General features: G+C 38.7%; 1 protein-coding gene across 2 annotated transcripts; it reads right to left on the bottom strand.

Moving 5' to 3' along the window:
- Positions 1-14,603: 14,603 nt before the first annotated feature.
- On the bottom strand, positions 14,604-23,722 carry ubac2 (UBA domain containing 2). Of its 2 annotated transcripts, none has more exons than XM_072390811.1 (10): positions 23,560-23,722; positions 23,032-23,156; positions 21,516-21,635; positions 20,792-20,898; positions 20,208-20,331; positions 20,060-20,107; positions 19,626-19,692; positions 17,699-17,841; positions 16,439-16,585; positions 14,604-16,212 (listed from the first exon to the last, which is right to left on the bottom strand). In XM_072390811.1, the coding sequence occupies exons 1-10, from the start codon at positions 23,588-23,590 to the stop codon at positions 16,105-16,107; spliced, it is 1,020 nt and encodes a 339-aa protein (XP_072246912.1). In that variant the 5' UTR covers positions 23,591-23,722; the 3' UTR covers positions 14,604-16,104. The 2 variants fall into 2 exon arrangements, with proteins under 2 accessions (XP_072246912.1, XP_072246911.1); XM_072390810.1 differs by having other exon boundaries at positions 19,626-19,734.
- Between the last annotated feature and the right edge of the window lie 487 nt (positions 23,723-24,209).

The following is a 24,209-nucleotide window of genomic DNA, read 5'->3' on the forward strand; positions in this document are numbered from 1 at the left end:
ATTAACTGTAGATAAGTTTTGCACCCATGACAACATGAAATAGTTTGTAATTCATCCAGAGCAAGGGAGAGCTTATTCTAGGGGAAAATCACACAACTAACTGCCAATGCAAAGACTACAGCAGGACATCTGCTTCTATTATTCATAGAAATGTTTCTCATGCCAAGCACTTTCATCATACCTGTATGCCCTGAGTGAAAATTAATGCAGCATTTGACGCAAACATGACAAAATGCCTACAACTGAGTTTTGCATTTGGATTTTACTCTTGAGTCATTTTTCTGATTGTGGTGCAGTGGCAGAGACCTCTCCCATGCCTCTGCATACATTCATATGCAATATGTGCACTTGCAGCCATCTGCATTCATCTTTCTTGTGAGAAATGGTCTCTTTGACAAAAACCTGCATTCCTCTCAATACTTGCCTGTATCTGGTGTGCACAGTGTAAGTGGAAGATTTGCTGAGAATCTTGCGCTTGCCTTGCTGTTGCTGACACTGCATGTCCAGCGGCCGCCTGATCTCTCCAGTCAATCCAGTCTCAGCATGCTGAAGCTGCTAGAGTGGGAGATACTTAAAGTACAACAACAGGCAGACAGAAGACTTGCTCAAACACGAAAGAACACTAGAAACTGTCTAATTACTCTCATTTAGCTAAATAGGTGCTTCTATGGAAAAGTTGCCACTCCCAAAGTAATAACAGTGTGGTTATGGTGAGATGTGACACAGAAGACCAGCTCACCCCAAGAGTCACAGAGAATAAAGAATGCTAATAAATGTGGTTTATCACCTGAAAACTCGTAATAACTCTGTTGGTCCATATTTTCAAAACACAGAACTGTAACTCTCCATGCCTGGAAATTATAAGATGAAAACATGCTGTGTCTTTTGGGTGTTGTTTTGTATACAGCAGCATCCACGTGAGATCACAGTGCCTGTAAACTGTGAATAGTAAAACATGTGTTTTTCTAATCTTATCCATGTATAAAAATTGTAACCTAACCAATATGCAAGTTAGAGTAAAATAAAAAATGATTGACTGATTTGAAATTTTGTCAAATGGATGTGTAATTTGTGTAATTTGGCATGAGGCGACACCATCCTCCAATCGAAATATGGAACAAAGGTGTCGTCATATCGCGACATTTAAGCCAAAAAGTCCTCCAGCTGAAACAGTCATATAAGTTGTTTGTTTCATACCCCTCAATACAGCTAATAACAACATGCTGGAAAGTACTGGCCCTATAAGCAACAGAAGGGAAACGTCACATCAGAGCAGACGTCATTCTCAAGAATTTGGTTTAAGAAGCTGCAAAATCTTTATAAGGAGGAATGAGGAGGGGTTTGATGGTACAATTAAGCACTTTTAATCAAGAGCAGCATGTGTTCTGTTAATAAAGCAACAATACTGTTGTCACATATTGGTCAGATTTAGGCTGTAACAAGACTTGCTTGGGATTACAAAACAATCATGGTTTAAACTAAAATACATTCTTTGTACAATATGAAAGTCTACCACATGGATGCCAATTTGATGGTTGCCTTGGTTACATGTAAACACAACACATTACTCAGAAAACACCAATCTCTTGGTTAAGACTAGCAGTCAAAATTACCTTAGTGGGGATAGAAAACAGTCCTGCTTTGGGCTACAAAATTTTTGTTCTACCAAGCAACCATTACAGTCACAGTTCAGAATTGTTCACAAAAAGGCTAATATGTTCCTTGGTTGACATTAAACATCAGATATAAACCATTCATTGCCTACAAATAAAATTGATTACCTAAATGAATAGCCAGTCCTACCAACCTTTTGTTGTGACTGACATTCTTTTATTCCAGAATAAGACTTATTCTAGTATCATAGTTATGTTTTATATTCCTCTATCAAATAATTGATGTGGAATGTAAAAACCTTCCAGAAAGCCAAGCTGAATTACAGCAGTGTCACAGCACTTTTTTTCCTCTCTAATAATATACATATATAGTTCTTATATAGTTATACTTCAAAACAATAATGACAATCAATGTTGCTTTTCAGAGCGTTTGTTTTCTACGACAACAGCAGTCAGACAGTGATTGAATGAGGCAGTATATGGATCGTACCTTTCTATGCTGGGAATTGTAGTTATTTCTGTGACTCAGCACACAGGACCCATTATTTGCTATTATATATTGACATAAGGTTGTTTGAAATAGCACAAAATTACATTTACCTGCTTAAATGGGCCATTAATGTCAGGATAGCATTCCCACAAGATGGAGAACCAAACTGAGAGAGCTCTGTTTTTTCCAGGGAGGGGAGAGATTGAACACAATGGCCGAGGTGATGAGAGGAACAGCTCTGTAAAGGAGGCACATTACCCATTACCCAGTTAGTTACCCATTACCCATATTTGTTTGAAATATTTTTGTTTATGTATGATCAATTCAACCTGGACCTTTTTATGTACATTCCAATTAGATCCTTCTTATCCTGTGAGACATGGTAACTGCATCAATTTGTTTCCATACTGAAGTAATGTGTTGAGAAATCTGATTACACCAGAGGTCTGTTACCCCTCCAGCTCTAAACATCAGTCATTGCTGTCCTGGTTAATATCATCATGATTTATTCTGCTGTTAACTCTACCTTAATATCCATGTTATCCCGCCTCTTGCCTGCTACAGCCCCCCGCGACCCAACCGACGGAGTAAGCGGGTATAGAGAATGGATGGATGGATGGATGGATGGATGGATGGATGGATGGATGGATGGATGGATGGATGGATGGATGGATGGATGGATGGATGGATGGATGGATGGATGGATACTGATGATGCGTGAGAAGCGGCAGCTACCTTGTTGAATGTTTTGCCACTCAGGGGCTGGCAAATTCAAGCACTCTAGGTATGTCTACATAGAGGGGTGATGCAGGAGCACACCCTTTATTCTGTAACAGGTTACACTGACACTGCACTATAAAATAACATGAAGTTTCTTATGAATGAACAGCATGCATTTTATTGTTAATTTATAGTGCAATTTTTCACAGTAGATTACTCTCAACAGGATTACAGCATATGACAGTCAGATACTTGAATTTTTTTGTAAATCTCCTCCGTACCTACTGAAATGCTGAGACACACAAAAAAGAAGGAGAAGACCAAGTACCTGTTTTATCACTTTAAGAATTAATACATCACTACGCCAGTAATTTACTTCACGTTGTACGTGACAAGCAAATTATATTTCAAATTCATTACTATCAAAATTACAGAGCCTTTTTCACAAAGAGTTCTTACAACTTGTCCATTATTTAGTCAGACATTATGTTTAAAAGCACAGTTAAATCGTACTATTTATAGCGCAAATAGGTCATTAAATTTGACTACTTGCTCCGTCGACCCTTTAAGTACACAAGTACAGGAACGGAAACAATTTATTAGTTAAATTGTTATCAGTTAGTCTTATTTTGAGAAATTTGACTAATCTTTTGATATTTGTGTCGAGCTTCATTCTGTCAAACAGTAATTAGATTTTATTCCAATGTCACAGAAATGCACTGACCGAACCAAGCAGACTATTTTCTGCATATAAAAGCCTGGTTTGTCTTCCTGAGCAATGCACAACTTCCAATCCGTCTGTACTAAAACAGGGATCATCAATCCAGCAGCACTCTGCACCCCTGGTGTTCATGTGTCACTGGAGAGGTCGTTTGTCACAAAACACAGGTTTATCCTGACTGTATTTGTCAAGTGACTACATTAACTGTTGATTTGCATACAAGCTGTGTGTATTCAACTGCAATTTCTAGTTATGAACTAGAGTAAGTTAATGTTGTAAATCCTTTACAGTAATATTCCACAGTGGGGTTTCTTAATATGTACAGTGGAACCAGTCAGATCAGTTGCCACAGTCAAATCTAAGGTTGGAGAAATCAGTTTAACCTCTGCATCTGGCTTATGTTTGTATACATGCAGCATGAATAACAAGCACTTAGCAGAAAGTGGAGAACTATTAATGCAATTATTGTGTATACAGGCTGGCAGGTTTAAGTATTTTCATTCAGCTGTGTCACCCGGATCCTCAAATGTTTCATACAGTATGATTACTGTACTTATACTGTACTTTACTTATGACAGTAAGGGATTCTTTGAATGATTTTTCAAATCAGAATGTCATCTAAGTGTATAGAGGGCTATTATCTGTATTAGTTGTTTTAAGACATTAGCATTTCATGACACTGCCAATATCTCACAGCAACAGAATTTGCAAAACTTGCCTGTTGTGTTCAAAGTCTGCCTGCAAGCCAAATTTGAGACAGACTCTCAGTTTTTGTTGTCTGGTCCATTTCTTTTGGGGGAAAGTAAAGAGGTTACATTTAGTCTTTTTGACAGCAAACATTTTTACTAACAAGTTGCCTGTTGCCAATTTATTTACAAACCAAACAAAGAAAAGTAGAAAGTTTCCTCAAAAATCCTGTTCCAGCTCATGTTTACTTATGACACCCACTGACTGTGACTCCATAAAATCAGCTAAAATGTGTCATGCCAAGTCTGTGTGTGTGTGTTCCTTGTCCCTGCTTTATTTTTATAGTACTTCCTATCAGTCTTATTGTCATCATTCTAATTCTTTTCACCTGTGCATCACTGTCTTCCCCTCTGTTCGTGTATTTATACCCTAGTCTTTGTCTTGTTTGTTGCGTGTTCGTCTTGTCATTTAGTCATTTGTTCAAGCAATTACTTCAAGACTAGATCTCACTTTATTTGACCTTTTGCATGTTTTTGACCAAGGATTTTGCCAGCTGATTTTGTACTTCTGCCTATCTTCTCTTGCCTACCCGTGTACCAGACCTTGGAATTAATAAACCGACATTGATTTTGGAATTACCATCTGTCTGAGTCGTGCATTTGAGTCCACCAGTTCGGAGCGTGATAAAATGTTAAGAGTTGAAAAACTATCAACCAGTATGTGTTCCTGCAGTTCTAGATGGCCGGTAAAACCAAAATGAGCTATGACATTTTCAATTTCCCTTAGAACAGTCCACATAAGCAAGTAGCTTCCATACATAGAAGAAAAATAAAAAGAGAGAAACTCACTGATAAATAAGGAATAGTCAAAGCCATTGATAGAAGCCACCTTTAGATACTTCCAGGTTAAACTACTTGGTTATTATCAATGGTAAAATAAAATGGACAGTTAAAGTTAATGCATCCTTGTCAACAAAATCAAAATCAATAAGACTTCAATATGCTCAATAACACAAGACCAGTCAAGGCTAGAATTATTTTTACTATAACATGGTGTGAAAAACAGAATACATAGATAAAACCCTTACTTCCTTCTCCCCATTCCCATAATCCTGCTTGGTTCAGTCCACATTGTCAACACATGGTGAAGCCAGAGTAGTGTAAAAATACTTTTTTATCATTGTATAAGGATCTGGATGAAGCAAGGGGCACTCATGCGCTCATTAGAGCACCATACTTATCTTAAAAATCTTAAAAAGACAAACTGATGCAAAACGATTTAATTAAACATACAAAAATAAATTAATGGATACATCAACCAAAGTGGATCAAAGATTGAGTTGATAAACACACAGCATTGATACTAATAATGAATTCAATTCAACTTAGACATTAACTGATTAACTTACTGCTGAGGCAGAAAGTGGTGCTCCCTCACAATTCAAAGCTTTGGGGTTTTAGACATCTCATAAACACAAATCTCATCCTAAACAATGACTAACTGCTCCTCTCCTCACTTTCCACATCCACCCCCTTCAAAATTGCCATTTACACCTCTCCATTACCATGACATCAAAGCTTTGAGCTTAATTGTAGTGAGACAGGTTTACAGCAGGTCAAAAAATAACGTTTTTCTGTGTGAAAGCCTAGTGCAACTGCACCATTGTCATCATTTCCGTGTGTGGTGGTTTAGGTCCTCTGAACTCAGGCCTTGCATAGGATTTATAATTGTTGCTAAAAATTCTTCTAATTTCTATGAAGATCAACAGTAAGGATGAAAGATGTGACCAAACCTTAATTTTGTCATACCAGTTTGAAGTCTATCTATAATCTAAGAATATGTATGTCACAGCAAATTGGTCCCACTCTCTGCTTGTCACAACCTGTATCATCAATCAATGTTGTGCATAGCACTGCTCATCAATACAAGCGGTTTATCTCTCTGGTCGGATTTGACTGGTTATGTCATGATCCTGAAAATCTGCCACCTGTGCAGTGCTAGACAACCAAATTACCCTTCTTTTGAGAGAGAAAAAAAACTAATCTCTGTCTGTCCCCTGTATACCCACACGTTCGCATAAACACACAGCGAGACACATGGTTGATTCAGGTCTGCTGTTCTTCCAGCAACATCATCACTCTCCTTGCCACCCTTGTCTCCATGGAGACAAGCTTCCAGAGCCGGCTGGCTCCAGACCGTTGTGAATCAGCACAGACTAAAAAGGGAGGGGGGGGTCTCCTTGTGTTTAAATATGACTGAACGCTGTGAGCTCTCTTATCTTGGTCCCCACACTAAGGTGATAAAACCATTAGATAATTCCTGAATTCAGATGTGAAAAAGAAGCACAAATACTCCAAAAAATGTCTGAATTCAACATCAGAGCAAGATTAACATGATACAGGTGACAATGTCTTGATGTGCATTCAGTAAATATTCCCACATCTTCAGCTAACTTGGCAATATAACTAATCAATATTACATTGGATTTGGTTTAATTTTTTATTGAGTCATTCAGTGTATTTTCATCTATATGTCATTAATTTATTCAGATGACACCTCAAAAAGCACTGTGACTTAATAGTCTTTAACTGGTCTTACTGGCATGGTTGACCGTAAGCATGAAATACTGCACAGTTTAATTATCACGATATCTGTATTTTGCCTGTCACAGTAATTAAAAAAAAAAGAACATTTACTGAATGTGTGTGAAGTTTTTATCTATTTAGCCTTTGAGTGGCTAGTTTTTACTGAATTCTGATGTTTTCTTTTATTATGAGTGACAGAGCTGAAAGTAAACTTAACCTGTATCACTGTTCTTCCAGTTGTGCAGCCACATGGCTCTAAAAACAGCTAACTCTGGCTGGGTCTGCAAATATCTCAAAATATCTTTAAAAATCATTTTAAAAGATTTAAAAATGCCTGAAAATGTTTTGCTGTCTGGTTGAATATTCTTGCTTCTCATGTTTACTATCTCTATGAGTTTATGGAAGGTCAGTAGACTTTCCAAAGTGTTGCTTTCTTCTTCTTCGTGCTCTACTCCCTGCTCATGCTACGCTTTTTCTTTGTGGGGAAAGTCAGTGCTATACATATTCTACCTTCAAGATAATTTAATTCATGTAAACAATTTGACTGATTTTGGACCCTATTCTTTTACCTGTGCCATTTAACTGGAGTTGACTGTGGTTATTTGATTAGACCCAGCCTTGCCCTCTCACACTCTCCACTCCTAGTCTGGCCTCTCCTCCATCTTATTGCTTCCAGCTCCGTCTTATTCATTCACTGCATGCGCTTGCTCAGCCCTGTCATTACATCTCCTCCCTCTAAAAAAAATGTCACTGTCCCTCATTGTCCTTCTTGCTTGTCTCACTGCCGTGAACTCCTCAGATGCCCACCTGCAGGATCTTTTTCATATTTTTCAACTAACTGGTCCATATCATTGTAATGGTGAAGTCTCGTCAAGTTGAAACTCACTCCCCGTAGTATGGCCATTTTTGATACACAAAGCAATTTTACGATCAAAATAGACTAATTAAACCCACTGAGTTGATTTCAGAAGTAGCTGATATACTCAGAGGTGGAAATGAGTCAAATGGTATGATTTGACTCATTTAAGCTGCAAAAACAGGATGGTCACTGGACACTACTCAGAAAGAGTAATGGAGCACAAAAACAGGTTAGGTAAGAACACAAGTAGGCAGAAAGCACAGGAGAGTTACAAAAGAAGACCAGTCTGCTAAAAAAAAAAGGCCTCCCTCTTGACTGTTGAGTCAAGGAAACGTCTTCCTGCTGTGTCAGTGTTGCAGAAAGACAACCAGAATCAGCTTAAAGCCTCCATGATAAATACACTAACAGCCGGACGCTTCCACAGTCAGGACAATGTCGGAAGTGTTTAGAGAAGGCGGTTTAAAAGCGGATGTAATGGATTGGCCGCAGCATTTGTGTATGTCTGCAGAGTTAAGATAGAAGAGCAGCTGAAGAGAAAACTTTCATCAGCTTAACACCTTCACCTTAACTAGAGGTCTCAATGGGTACCCTGTGTTCATTACATTTATAGACACAAGCGTGCATACAGATGCATAAAAATAACCCCCCCTGCTCACGAAGGCATGTGTTCATGCCATACCTTGTGTGTGTACAATTACAGAGGAAGTGAACCGTATTAAAGGTCAGAGGACACATAGAGATTCCTGGGAGTGTATTGAGTGCAACGCAGGGGCAAGGAGAGAGAAAGGTATAGTTTATAAAAGAAGAAGACAGCAATGGAGGCCGTTTCCCAATCTCTCAACATTCTGCGCATGTAAGTTTAAATGAGGGTGTCTGAAGTGTGTCAGACGTTCATCTGTGCAAACCAGCAGGAAACGGAGTGGATAGGAGTGAGATTGAGAGAATAAAAAAGTCACAAAAAACCTCATAATTTCTAGAGGACTTTTGGAGTGTAAGTCTCCTCAGATGTACCACAAAACAAATAAGTTTGTTCTAAAATGGCTTTAAATCTCTACTGAGGCTGCACTCATTTACAATTGACCTCAAATGAAATCCCTCCATGTCACATAATCTGAGGTGCTAATCATATCTCTGTCAAAAGTCTAACAGTAGAAGAACAATGTGTTCCAAAGCTTTTGTAATTTGTTGACAAGGACAGGCATAAGCAACATAAGTGACAGTTGACAGTGTCCTTGGACATAGATGAGAGAGACAGAGCAGACGGTGGTTTTCAGGCGCAGCCATAGCCGCAAATTACTGTTTTCCAGTTGGGCATCTTGAGGAATTGTGAGTTTTTTATTATGTGGCTGAAGTAAGTCCAGGTGCGGCTCAACTGAAACACATCAGCATACAAAAGGAAAAGAAAAAAAATACCATAGGAAAAAACAAAAACAATTTGCCCATCCCAAATGGTACATGAAGGTCAGGCTGTAAAACCCACAATTCCAAAACTGAACTTTGCCAAACCCTAATGATGAAAGAAGATTGCTCTTCTTTGCGTAACAGGAGCAAGCACAGACTAAACAAAACACAAGTGGCATTTAGGAGCTAGCGCACAATGGATGTGAAATACCAGACCTCTGAATTGCCTGAAGGCAAGTACACTGTTGTGCTCCATTAACTATAACGTTCCTGCAAGAATGACTTGAAGAAAACATCAGTGGCCTTTGCTGCTTGCTTTCTGTCCTAAGAAAGCGATGCTAACATTCCCACGTGTTGTGCACTGTCCACTCAGACACAACCATACATGCACACATGTACTACACTCTCTGTGGCACAATACACAGTTTGAAAGAAACAGATGATATGTAGTCATTAGAATAAGTCAAGCAAACAAAAGATATCATTATCTGAAAGCGTATGAGCTTGAATATTATTACCATCATCAGTGGGAGGCATTTGCCATTCTTGCCTTCCATATCTGTGGATTCACTAGTGTGAAAGAAAAAGAGACAGTATTGTTTTAAATGACACATTTTTGTTTTTTTTTCCCATGTGAAACATGCAAAGTCACAGTGAGAAGACATTCCCCTGTTTTGATATTTTTGCCATGCTATGGAACAGCGACAGGGATACCGGTTCGTGTTTCTACTGAAAGGCAACCCCTGAGGGCAGTTCCCTGTGACACCAATGTTTATTAAAGCATTAGCATACAGGAGGCTTACAAATGATCATCCAGAAACCTGATGAAACCAGGCGATGGGCTGTAATACAGAGTCTCCATGGCAACCACACAAAACTGCATGCACTCACCATGGCAACAGAGCTGTGAGGGAATATAGCGGACACACCACTGGAGCTGGTGATGGCTACTGGGTGTTTGAAGTGATACATGCATGCCAGCAGCAATGCATCAGCAAATAATTAAATCACCAAAATAAACAAATTATGTTTGACATCGAAAATGTTTTTCTTTTTGAATGATAAATGCACAGATCCAAATATGTTAAATTATGGTGGACCTTAAGCTGCACAACACAAAATTTACATGAGGCTGTAAAATGTAATAACTGTATCATGTTCAAGGCAGCTTTGCAGCACTCTTGAACATTTTAGCATCATTCATAGTTTAGTTTTGATGTTTCTCACATTTTTATTTTTATTTTTGTTAATTTTTTGTACATTTAGCTTAGAGACAGTTGTAAATTCAGTTTGTTATCCTTCTGGAGTCAGACTGCTATCCCATGTTTTAAAGGCTAAATATATGATAATTTAAAAAGTAATAGAGGAGCAAACAATTGTTTGCAATGTGAAGTTACAGAGCTGCAGTCATGTTCTCACCAGAATGCAGTCAAAACTCCCTTTTTGTGTATAATAATCACATATTCTTTGTTGTGCTAGCTGTTCCGACTAGGAGCGTTTGCACATGTGAGTCAGTGCTTTGCAGTCAGAACAAACAACCTTTCAGATTTCCCTTCACTGAATAAACCATCCTCTTCTGGTAATGGTCTCCCTCAAAGTGGGGGATAAGACAAAATCAACCTTGCTCTGCCACTCTAGTGTCACACCCAGAGGGCTTCTAATTTTGGTTAATGGACCTTTAAGTGGAATAGCTTAATTCATAACAGACATGGCTGTATATAGGATGTGGACGTAGCAACCATGATGTCATCCACTTGTGTATGACTGTTTTGAAGCTTTGAGGCAGAAGTGACAATATTTGGCCATGACTATGCATTTAGACAAGTGCAGCTGGTATGATTCTCTTTTTGAAGCCTAAAATCTAAACAACCTTAGAATTATTATCGAGACGTTGATGCATTTTTTACCAAAGTCCAGGGTGGCCTTACCTGCCTACATTTTTTTAAATACTCCATTATCTTTAGATCACGAGTAATTTATTCCATTAGTATGTGATAACAAAGCTTATTGTAGTGTTATAACAAGTTAATTAATCTGGTTTTCACTTGCCTTTTGATTTCTTGAGATCACAATGTGATTATGGTGAGTCTGAAAATGAGAGATTCCTGTGTAAACACTGGATTTCGCTGTGATAGTTCATAAATGTCTGTCTGAGCACAGACAGTGGCATTTGTGGACATAGACAAGAGTTTAACCGGCTCTGTTACACCTCAGCCAGTAGTTTCCCATCAGGCAATCTCACTGTTTGCTTTAGCTGATAGAATGAACTTTACTTGGCCAAGTTAACAAAATACATCAAGCTCCTAACTCAAGAAGGCAAGTTAATGATAATGAGATATTTATCCATTATCACAAGAAAACAGTCCTTGTTATCTCAGCATAATGACATAATTAAACCATTATCACTACAAAACAAGCTTTGTTATCTCAGGAGAATGAGATAATCAACTCATGATCTCAAGAAAATATTAAAAAAGGTTTCAAGCATGGCCTCTCAGCTTCCATAATTTTACATTTAAAATTTAAAGACAGAAATGCTTTGAAGGCAGCATCTAATGACTCTTCATGACTACATCCATCTTTTATACATGGCAACAATGGTTGTGATAGTCTTTTTCTCAGAGAGATCAAGCTCTAATGGTGCAAAGAAAACCCCTTTCCTATACCTTGGTGCTGATCTTTACTCTTTCACACTGACCTAAACGTAACTTAACAGTTTATTGGAGCTCAGACATGTCTTAATTCAATATTGAAATTGGACAGGAATGCCCCTTCAAGCCTCAAAATCCAATATGGCTGCTCCATATGTAATAAAAAAATGGTGAAATAGTTTTCTTTATTAGTGCTTCAGTCTCTAAATACCCCTAAATTGGAAACTAAAACTCTTTCCACTTTTCTGCTGGAGCAAAGACACAGAGGCCGATCTGTTTCTTTACAGTGGCAGTATATCATGATATAGCGCAGTAGGCCTTAGTTAATAGAGTCACAGCTAGCTAACCTGAAATGACAAATAACACCACACAACTGCTGATGCTTCAAGACTTAATTTGGCTGTACTGTAAATGATAATGGTTTTCCTGCCAGACAAGGAGAAAACCCTTAACATCATACATCCTCGTTCCACTGCGATGATCCCAGTTAAACTCAGGGACATACTACATTTTCACACAGAAGCTGAAATATAAAGAAATACTACATATGAACTCAAAGCCATGCAGCCATCATGAAACAAAACTTACTCTCATTTTGAATCACAGAATCACATCATCCACCGATAACTCCTGAAATCTAAATCATAGCTGCCAAATAAAAGATGATTAATGCTGCACATTAAGTGGGCATTTCACTGAAGAATCTTCCTGATGAGGTTGGCTGTCAGTGCATTTTATTTCTTGAAGTTGCCGTCTTTAATTAAAAACTGAAACATCGTGACACACAGAGATATTGATCACTCAGGTTTAAGCTGCTTCTTAATTCAGCAGCCATTTAAAATTGCAGCGCATGACCGGTTTCACCATCAGCTACGGTTGGATGAAAGTGTGCCACTGTGAACTCAGGAGGCCTTTTTATAATGGCAACGAATGTCTAAAGGGGTTCGGAGGCGCTCTCAGACTGCTCAAAGAACAGTTTATTCTTTGTGTTTTCAGGAAATAGCTGGTGATTTTGAAACTCCTTGGTTTGAGGATGTGCATAATTCCTCTGCACTGATGTTCATCCACCCTGGAGCGGGACTGTCTGTGGGAGCTGTCTTCTTCGTGGAGACAGAAGGGAGCTGGTGGGTGTGGCAGAGGAATATTTTGAAAAAACACCACCACAGACCACTGCCCAATGTCTCCATCTAGTGGCCAAATGAAGCTTAAAATGAACAGGTGTTTTTTTTTTTTAGCTGTGAAGTCTATGTTAAGTCTTTAAAAGCATGCCACCTATCTGTTGAAGTGTCTTGTAAGGGCAAATGTAAAATAAAATCTAAGAGATACCTCTCAAGAAAGTTATGAAATCCTTGGAGCTAAACACCCAAGAAACAAGTTTTCCTTATTATCTAATGCTTTACCTTAGAATATACACAGTGTAACCCAATATATTACAGCGTTAAGTGTAGAGCAGTGGAAATTAATCCTGCTCAATTTCCCCCTGATACAAACAAACTCGTGTCTCCTCTCAACGCAACAGCACCATCACGTGTTGAAAATTTGTCCCGCAAAAAACAACATTGAGGTGATTCCTCAGCAAGCCAAAGATGGGCAACAGCGATAATATTCTGGAGAGCAGCTCTGTGCTTGCAGTCCTGCCATGCTCACCACTGTCATTCTTTATCCTACTGATGGTGAAACAGAGGCCAATGTCAGAGTGACTTTACGTTGTTGAGAAGTTGTGGGACATTACTGGCCTTGGTTTTAGAGTCAGTACTAGCTGGTGGGGCATTCTTTTGAAGGGTAACAATGGACTTAATGTCCCTGATTTGTGCAAAATCTGAATGATCGTGGATTGGTTGGGTCCAAACGTTACAGGTAAGGTTTTGTAACTCTTTCCAGCCTGATGAGCATCAACAACTTGTTTTCTGAGCGAGAAATCTTTCTTTTATATATTCATGTTTATCTTTTTTTTTTCTTCCCTCTTTTCTATTTTATACTTTCCCCATTTGTTTTCATTTCTCACAAGCCCTAGTTGGGACTCAGTGGAAGTCTCAGTGTCTCTTTTAAGAAACAAGTGATACTTGGAGTTTGTTTTCACTACAATACATTATTATGTATTTGTTTACTCACATACTGTCAATTTTTCTGTATACTTTTCATCGACTCTATCCACATTTTCATTAAACAGATTAACAGAAAATTCAATCTTTGTGCCATGAATCACTTTCAAAGATGTGTTGTGAAGATTAAAGAGCTCTATATTTATTTATTAAAGCAAGGATATCCCTTTTATCGTTTTACCCCACTGACTGACTTACAACTGGCCCTAATCTCACCATCAAATAAACGACTTTTGCAAATTACAGGCATGCAAATCTATTTATGTAATAAATGGCCAACTAAATAATTTTTCTCAAAAAATAAATTGAAAAAAAAAACTATGATAAACAAAGACAAATATACAACTTTAACTTCTTTTTTTACTTGTATGTAAATTATAGAATGTTTTAAGTCTTATTGCAAAACTGTATAAAAAAAATCCATAAGCTCCAGTCAGGAAGCATTACTTCAATTTGGCATTGGCTGCATAAGCAGCAGGCAGTAATCTAAGCCATTATATTTGTTCTAGATTGTATAATTTGACAGCTGTAGCAGTAAAAGGAAATACTCACATCAGTATAGTATGAAGTGTAATAGTATGAGTCAATATTTTGTCCTTATAAAACAACAGGTGAAGCACTCTGCCTTCCCTTTATATAAGAAAAACGATGTCCCCAGTAAATCGATTTAACTTTTTGAAAGGTCACTTAAGTTCAAATGCTTTAAACCAAGAGTTAGAAATATAGAAGACACTGGAACTCAATTTCAATGCAAGCTCATCATAACAAAAACAATTAAGTCAGGAAGTCGATTTATTCCACAATTCGAATACAATTCTTTGCAGTTCAATCAGAGAGTTGTTCATGCAACAACTCCCTCATCACACCCACATATTACAGTATCATTCTCAGAAACATACACACAAATGACTTATTTCAATGGTCAATCAACAATTATGCCCAAAATATAAAACTAGCATCTGTTTGACATGAACACACAGTGGCTGCAATATTACTTCTCTTGCATGTATGTTTATATACACAAAGTAGTTACTATGCAGTGCATAGCTTCCATAAATTTCTCTTGTCATGACATTGCATAATAAATAAACAGACCTTTAAGACTGACATTTCAGACAGGAGTGCTTACAGCCAAAATCTCTTGTTAAGACAGAATAAATTAAACTTAACATGACCTCCTGACAAGCTACTCTGCATCTGTACAGGTGCCCTCATGTCTGTAAATATGATGTCACTGACAGAAGAAGTCGCCTTACAAACCCTGAGATAGCCCATCTGACCTCTATCCAGTCTGTCCCACAATGTCTTTGTTAAAATGGGCCAAACCAGTCGACTCCAAAGAAGCGTGGCTCATTAAGTAGGTGTCAGTCAGGCCAACTGCTTTGTTTAAAATTCTCATGCATGAAAAAGTTAAGCTCTGCCACTTCCATGAAACCCTGCCCACAAACAACTGTGTGGTAAAATCATGGCGAAGGAGGCTATGATGTTCACTGAATCTTCAAACGCCTCCATGTGCAGAATAAAACCTTCTGTTTTAGACGGTGCTGTAAAAACCCACCCACAAGTGGATGTTTGTAAGAAAAAGAACTTCTCCAGGTTTCTCCAGGACAACATGACGTGGTTTAATGTTCTCTGACAAATTGCTACTGAAAATTGGTGATTTTTTTCGTCTTCATCTCTAGACCAGATCTAAAGTTTTGGTTTCATGGTAGCCATTTAGAAAGTGGCACTACGCGACATCAGGATACATGAAAAATGTATTTCACAAAGCTTGGTAAAGTTGACATGACTCACATGAAGTGGGACATGACTTGTTATTTAGTCCCAGTTTGGCCCCAGTTTGTTTTCAAAGAACTAACCAACTATACTGTACGTGTTTGACTTCTTTTTTTGTATCGTGTATATTTCACAGGTCATCCCTTGGAGTGAGAGCTCTAACTTGAGCAACAACGCCTGTTTCACACTACGGCGGCCGTCAGAGAGCTATGACGCAAATAACGTTCACCACTTTGTGCTTCACACTTCTCCAAAAACCAGCCTGTTCTCTGCCTAGGTTCAGGTTGGGTTAGCTTAACATTGCTTAAGTGAGCAGCGACATAGCCTTCAGATTATCTGTACAAACTTTATTTGCCTTCTCCCCTATTCTCAGTCATTCATGCTCATTAATTCTGTGCAGCATTTTTCCTCCGTTTTGCTACTCTGCTTTTGTTGCTTTTTTTTTTTTACAGCTTATTTTTACGTTTGTATTCCACCTCTTTTCCCCTAACCGTTTCCCTCAGTGTTGCAGGAGGAAGTTAGTTGCCATATTTATGTCGTTGTTTGAAGCTCGGAGGGCCTCAAGAGCGTCAATTCTGGAGAAGCCCATTTCCACTAACCTTGCAACCTGTGAGATGAAAACACAATCAGTTGGCTGCAAAAGACAAATCACCAGAGTGGCCTCTTTAAAGTTTGACATAGATGGGGCCGAGCTGATTTTGGTACGCAGCAGTGAGCACACTGTGTTTATCTATGCAAATTCAAATTAAATAGGATAATACCATTTCTAACCAGTGAGGGAAAAACTCCAAAGGACACAGAGCAAAGGTACAGACATGCAAGCCAAATCCCACCTGCTCCTCTGCGACGGGAGAGTTGTCTAGTAATGGTGGCTGTGAGGATGGGTGTGTCTGAGCCTGAGGCTGGGGCTGCACTGGGGGTCGGTTCTGTCCTCTGCGCCTCAGGGAGGGGAACAACCTTGTCCACTGTAACAACCCTGCCTGCAAGCCCACATGCACAGAGCAGCAGATTAAGTCAGTATTCCAGAAGGATCTTTCACTTTATGACACAAGCATAATGCTTAGGACATACTTTTTTTAAAATGTCCGACTCACAAAATGTAAATAATTTAAAAAAAATTTAAAAATTTAAAAAAAACACAGAGCGTATGGATGGCCAGATGGACATATTCTAAAGATTTAAGTATTAAAAGATTTACATATCTATCTTTTGACTTTACAAATTCAATTGTGCCAGTACAATTTCAATATGTTTGCTAGTTTTCAAGATGGTTGGCCAATTTTTACTCATAATCACAGTTTCCCGTCATAATTTGATCAGAGATCAAGTTCGGACAAAGCAGTAGATCAAAATGCTGATAAATAATAGCAAAAAGATTGCATGGTTAATGGTTAGATTGCAGGCATGCCCTGAAGTGTCTGATGATGCCATTTCACTTACAAGTGCTTCTCTTGCACCACATTTAAAACACGCCACATGCCAGGCAACTGTATGTCAACTACATACAGAGAGCCATGACGACTGGTGGTGGTGAAAAGAAGGTTAAATCTGGCAAGCAGTGTGGGCGTCACTCCCACCAATCACCCAGAGCAGTCAAAAAATGTAAAAAAACGCAGGTAAAAAAATATATTTCTACCTAGTATTGCCTGTCCAGGTAATATGTCAAATTCAGCATCGAAAGACACCATTTTTGCAATGAACTGGCTTCAGAGTTCACAGTTCACAACCATTTTGACCTTTTTAATGCAGTATTTATTTTTTTCATTCTCAAAAATCTTTATTTTAAAGCCAAGGTCATCAAAATATGATGATCCAGTCACAATCCAGGTCATAAAACCGCATAAAATGGCTTTCGAAGGTCGCCATCTTGGGAAATTGTGGCCTTTTGTTTTTTTTGCATGGCATCTGGGAAAAGTAGGTCCTACAGACAACTGCAACACATTGTTCCACTGATTTGCTGCAACATTTGTGAAGGCAGCACAGATGATGCTGCTGCAGTTGCTGGGATCCGGTAATTGAAGTCAATCATGTTCTGACATTGTGTGTTTATGTTCATGGGCTTCAGTCTGTAAAAAGCCTGCATGTTTACCTACCTGTGGCTGAGGTCTGGTGTTCCTCCTGGCCTCGTTGTATTGGGCCAGTAGCATCTGCTGGTCCAGCAGATCCATTCTTTGCTGCCTCTGAATGTCAAGTGTGGCTCCCATCCCCACAGGTGTCTCATTGTTTGGCTGGGAGCCTTGATTAATCACAGAAGTTAACACGTTAATAAGCACACAAAGAGAGACTCCTAATACTTTATACTATATCAATGAATTAGTGGAAGATCTAATGTTACTTATATGTTGCCCCACCACTCTGATACATTATCATTTGGATACAGAAACAAAGCAGTTCCCATAATACATTATCATGTTTTATTTCTGTTATGGAGCTAAGCATGGAAAGTAACATCAGACACTGGCTATTTTAGGGCAGATAAGCAGACTTTCAAAGCTGAAAGGCTTAAAATGGTTGGACAGGACTTCAGGGATTGGAGATGAGCAGCCACTTAACATTAAATGTACACAACCTTTCAAGGAGAAATGTATTTAAAAATAGTGTGTGTATTAACATAAAAAAGCACATCAGTCAACTACTTTTATTCACAAATCACCAACGTATGCTCTTATATTATGAATACAATAACAGAGGCTTTGTGAAGCCGGTCAGATGTTCTTAATTTTTGCAATAAATAAAAACCAAAAACAACAGAAGATATTGAAGTAAGTCCTGAAAGCAGAAATAGAGAAAAATTGCTAAAAGAAATGTGAAACTTTGGTGTTAGTTTTGTTTGACCCTGCAAGTCAACTATAAACATTTCCTGCAAGTAAACCTTTCCAGAAACTGCTGATCTGCTCTGCACATCATCTTGGGATAAATTTTAGCCCATTGCTTCATACAGAAAAGCTTCAACGACAGGATGTTGGTGTTACTTCCCCCGGAGCTGCTTGTTTAAGGTCCTTTCACAGGTACTTTTCATGAGCTAATCCTCTATCAATGATGGCATCACGTCTAAACTCAATACGCAGCAAAAAGGGCCCAAACCATGATACTTCCACCACGTTTCACAAATGGGTTTAGGTATTCCCTTCTCCATACAGAACACCTCGTTTTAACCAAAGAAGGTTTATTTTGGTCTAATCTATCCACAAAACCGTTTTTCTCAGCATGATCTTTAGCAGAATGCAGATATGCAGCAGAGATTGTTCTGGAGAGCAGTGGCTTTATCTGTGCAGCCCTGCCATGAACACAACTGATGTGCAGTATTCTGCTGATGGTGTGCTAATGGGCATTAACATAAGTCAGTGTGAGAGAGGCCTTCAGCTAAATAACTCTTACCAGAATTCCTTTCGTGGAGAACGATGGAATCCAAGCTCTTCAGACGTGATTTAAAAACCTTATTTCAGCCTGATTAACATATACAAAAGTTTTCTCAGTTCTACTCAGACAATTCCTTCATTTGTGCCATACTACACTTCCACTTTAATAAAACAAAGCACCCACTCACACTTAATCGTCCCTCCACTGGCTGGCCTTCAAACTGACTACTGGACCAGGGATTCATTTTGAGGTTTTCACACAGTGGAGAATGTGTGTTTGAAATCATTCATTCACACGTGCGCAACAACATCATGACAGATGTTCATCGTGGTGCCTTGGTAGAGCACACAGGGAGCAGGACGTGTGGAAACATCAAAGATTTCCAATGAGACTCCCCATTTTTCTGATAACAGCTGATAATCTTAACCTATCTTTAGGTGAACATGATCGATGCAATTTTTAAAAAGAAGAATAACTAAAACGTGTGAAGGTGAATCTGACAGAAAGTCAATGTTGTGAGTCATTCTGCATCACAGCACTGGATAAATGGCTTTTATATCAGATATTAACCACTCCATAACAGGCCCCACAACACTGTACAAAAGAAATGACAGGTTTTGTGTTTACGAATATTAATATTGTTTTTACGGCTGGACTCACTTGAGAAGAGTGGCTCCAGAACATACCGTCCAATACAAGACACCCAGGCAGGAACGAAAAGGATCTTCTGCAACCAGAGAACATTGGAGTAGTAAAGCCCGCCTGAGATCTGAAAGGCACATTTAGAAAAATACATGTGTATATATTATGGGTACAAGTTTACTTGATGTAATCCATAAAGCGCTACATGGCTCAGGGAGTGGGGCAACAATACTGATTCTGGTGCTTCCACATATATGTATACTAAAAGAAACAAAAAGATAAGTACAGATGCAGATTCATTTTGTTCTCGCTCATTTGTTTCGTTGTTGTGTTAGCGTTGAATAATGTGAAATTTAGAGTAACAACACACGTCTTTTTAAAGCAAACACTGCATCTTTAGTCATTCGTCACAATTTTTAAAATACTGGTTCGAAGAGATTTTGGATACTCACCAGTCCACTGAGTGCAAGGAGCCACATGAAAGGACTGGAAGTCAACAGCTGTAGGATGAGAGGCCAAAAACAAAGAATGAAGGTGACAGGTGAGGGAAGCAAGGCAGATAAGCACACGTGTTCACAAACTAGAAGAATGTGGGCTTACCTGCAGCCCAACTATGTAAACCAGAGACTTGTTGGTGATGTTGATGTGGCCCATTATCTGGGTGACTGGCATGCTGGGGATTGACTGGTAGAAAGGCACAAATAGAGAAAAGACTGGAGCAAGCCTGTGGAAGGAGGGAAGGAAAAGTTACTTTAGCCAAAAATAGATAATAAGTCAAGCAATTCAACAAAGCCATCCTGGCTTTTGTAATTAGTTACCTTATTGAATAATAACCAACTATTTCACCAAGTCTCTTGAAGCGTTTATAATCTCCTCCTTTAGTGGAGGTAGATAAATACTGTTGTTACCTTTCACCACCATCTAAATACTGTATACTCAAATTTTAAGCTGGACGGGGGATAAAGAAACTACCAAATGAACACAGCCCGAGGCTTACATGGATTTATGTGGTGTTATAAAGGAGGATTTTCCACTTAAGTGACACACACTTTAAACATTGCTTTAAAACATCATAAAGTTGACCAAATAAAGCTGCATAAGTTGTAATTGCAGATCTTCAGTGGTTACAGAAGTGAAGAACTATTCTGCCCCAGACATGTGCATTATAACTGCATGCTACTCACAGTCCTGCAGGCAGTTCCTCCACTTCATAGTCAAATAGATACTCAAAAGCCTGGGCCAGCAAGAAGTCCATCAGCGCAGAGAGACACCAAGTACCCAACAGGAAGGACTAAAAGTTAGAAAAATAAAAACGATTAGTACATTAAATACCCAAAGGTCTTCAAATATTTCAGTAGAAACATGAAGTCAGCCACATGAGGAAGTTGGATGTTATAACCTCTAAAAGGTGAAGTTAGAAGACTTAAAGGTCATATTCCTTCCAAATGATGATCATATGTACTTACTGCAATATTTGCTTTTGAATATTGCAGTAAGTGAAAAATAACTCACCCACAAAGTACAGCAATGAAATTACTCCATTTTCATCTAATTACATGCATCCAATTCATTTGCTGGTTTGGCTAGAAATACTGCACTTTTCCCCATTTCTTTTTGACATAACTATGGCTTTGGTTCAGCCTGGGTGTACAAAAACAAGACTATCCATTTTGAACCTTCATTTGAATGATGTGATATTGATTCATAAAATCCAAAGATCAACATCAAAATACACCTTTTTCCTGTGAATGCTGCGTGGCAAGTCAGGCATTTGGTTGGTCTTTTTCATTTTCCAAACTATTCAACATCCAAATCAAATTGAACATGAAATTGCTTTTGGATTCTGAATCCAAATTAAAACATGCTAGATTTTCAGTAGCAACAGTGAGCCGTACTTTTAATACTTACGGCAAACTTCCTGGTGCCAAACCTCCTCTCAAAGATTCGAAAGTTGTAAATCAGCAGGCTGCTGCAGAAGGAGTCCTTCACGTCCAGACAGACCAGCCTGCCACACAACAACCGCCACACCTACAGCACATGGCAAAACGGCGTTTTCAACCCTCTCTTAACGCACAGAGGTATAAAGAAAATGTAGCAGAACATAATAATGAGTCCTCTGAGTAACTTAATATAACCCAAGTGTTGTGCAATGCCACTCAAAGATCAAACTCACATCAAAATATAAAAATAAAAAAATAAATGTGGCTCAAATTCCATCGCGTGACCCAGATAACAGGTATGATGTGATAACAGGTGGTCATGTCGAGGCAAAACAGAATTCCCAACTGTTTGCCCCTCCTTTCTAACAATTAGAAGAAAGCTAAAAGAAACCTTAAAAAAGCAAACAAAGTAGGGATCGTCTTCCACAACTTTGCGTTTGTGCAGTGTTTAAGTGTACATGCACAACAACATCGTGACTATTGGCCCAAATCAAAATAATCTAGATTTAGATGAGACAATATTTCAATTGTGACGTGTACATGCGTTGCAAAGATCCATTTATATTACAGTTTACATGTTACACAAAATATTCCATTCATTGACTCACGCCCATATAATTTCCCCTGCATAATTGTAATGTTTTGGCCCATCCAAAACTTTAATCATATTCCTCAAAACATGGAGTGTTAACGTACTTTGGTTTCTCCTCTGGCCCAAAAGTGTTTTTCTTTGTTTTGTTTTTTTTACTGTCGTCTTTCTGTTCTGGTCTTAACAATGCCAGAGTTAGTGTTTGCGAGATCTTGTGACTTAAACACAACCTGAGCTATAAACACACATCCAAAGAAGTGATTGCGTTCTAAAAAAAAAAAGAACAATTTCACTTATAATAGGTGGACCTGCCAACTCTGAAGCCACGAGCCTGTCGTTGAGCAGAGGTGTCTGTCACAATATGCTGTGAAAACTTAAGCATTATATTGTGACAGTATAAATGTGCAAATAATCCAACTGAGACTGGCACACTCCATACCGTAACGTGATTATTGCATGAATTAATCAGGTTAAGATGATCAGTCAAGACTGTTTACATGGCTGTGTGTCGCTCAAAGTGAGGCCTTAACCAGTTAATTGGTTAAAATCATGCTGTTCATGTTAACGTAACTAGCGCCTCTTGTCCTTGCTCTTCACAAGCGTACTTTACACTACACAACACTGATTTCCTCGGTTATTTTATAATCGATCACAGAGGTCACACAATGACTTAACACGTAGGTGAAAGCTCCATTAGGACGTCTGCTCTGTCTGGAATCGAGCTGATGGGAATGTTGATGTTTTCTATTAACTTCTGTACAATGAATCAGTCTCTTCAAATAAAGAAACCCACATTTCTATTGGTGTTATCAACCAGTCAGGACCACACTGAGTGGTACTCTGATCTTCTCCTCTCTGGGTCACACTGACAGGCAGATCTATCCCGGAGACGTACCTGGTGCTGCTGTATGACAGCCTGCAGGTTGTAGACGAACATTTCTTGGTACTGTGGAAACAGGGTGAGCATCACAGTCAGCCCATTGAGAATCAATAGAAGGCCTTTTGACAGAGGAGCCTTGTCTGTGAAACACATATAAAAGAGTTTAGAACAAAACGAAACCGTGACACAGCTGTTATCTGCGATAAGTGCCTCTGGCGATTTAAATGTGAATCAAGAGTTTCCTTAACAGGAGATAACACGGGGATTGTTTGCACATGTAGGCAATATAGACCCTTACGAATTTGACTGGTTGGTCATATTATTTGAAAAAACAAACATAAATTGAATGAGCAGACCGACTGGATATACGTAACGTAGGTTGCTGATTAATGAATCGCAGCTGTAACTGACAGTAGATGAATGACAGCGGAATGCTAACAACAATTAGCTAAGCTAGGAGTTAACGTTGAAATTGACAGAAGGGGCGTTGAGTGGACTGTGACAGCCCCGCTGAGGTTTATCGGGTTGACCCGGGATACTTACAGAGGCCCCGGGAACCGGTGGTGGTAAACATGGCGCCCAACGAAGTACAAAAGGCTGGAGGAAGGCCGTTGAGCCAAAACAAAACCAACTAACACTAAAACACCGAAATAAAGTTGGAGAGCGGATCCATGCTGTCACCGGGCGAAGGAGACAAGCGGAAGGAATTTCCTACGGAAACCCCACATGGACAAAAGGCGTGCAGACGAAGTTGGAATGAATTAGAAAACAACAAACCAGTAGAGGACGCTGTTACTCCGTGTCTAAGATTCTCTGAGGGCACTTTAATAGATCTGCTCCGTGATCAATCGAAAAGTTAGTCATACAAATCAAATGACAAATGTAGTATTCATAAATAGCATTGATAAGTTATTTCTGAGATAAGTCACTGAATGTGTTCAATTCTGCAAATTCATGTTACACATAAGATCATTTACAAATGCTTTGAGATTAGGTGTAATTATCAAAAAAAAAAAAAACTCGGACTACTACTACTTCTCTGACTATTCTAAATTAATGCGGGGATATTTTAATTTCATGTCTGATCTTTTATATCACCCATTCCCTTGATGTTATTCATATTTCTTAGCTAACAACAGACCAAACAAACCAAACAGACCATAACCATGATCATTATCAATAACAACACTTTC

This window comes from Leuresthes tenuis, unplaced genomic scaffold (assembly GCF_036924035.1).
Source record: "Leuresthes tenuis unplaced genomic scaffold, fLeuTen1.0.hap1 SCAF_8, whole genome shotgun sequence".
Lineage (NCBI taxonomy): Eukaryota > Metazoa > Chordata > Actinopteri > Atheriniformes > Atherinopsidae > Leuresthes > Leuresthes tenuis.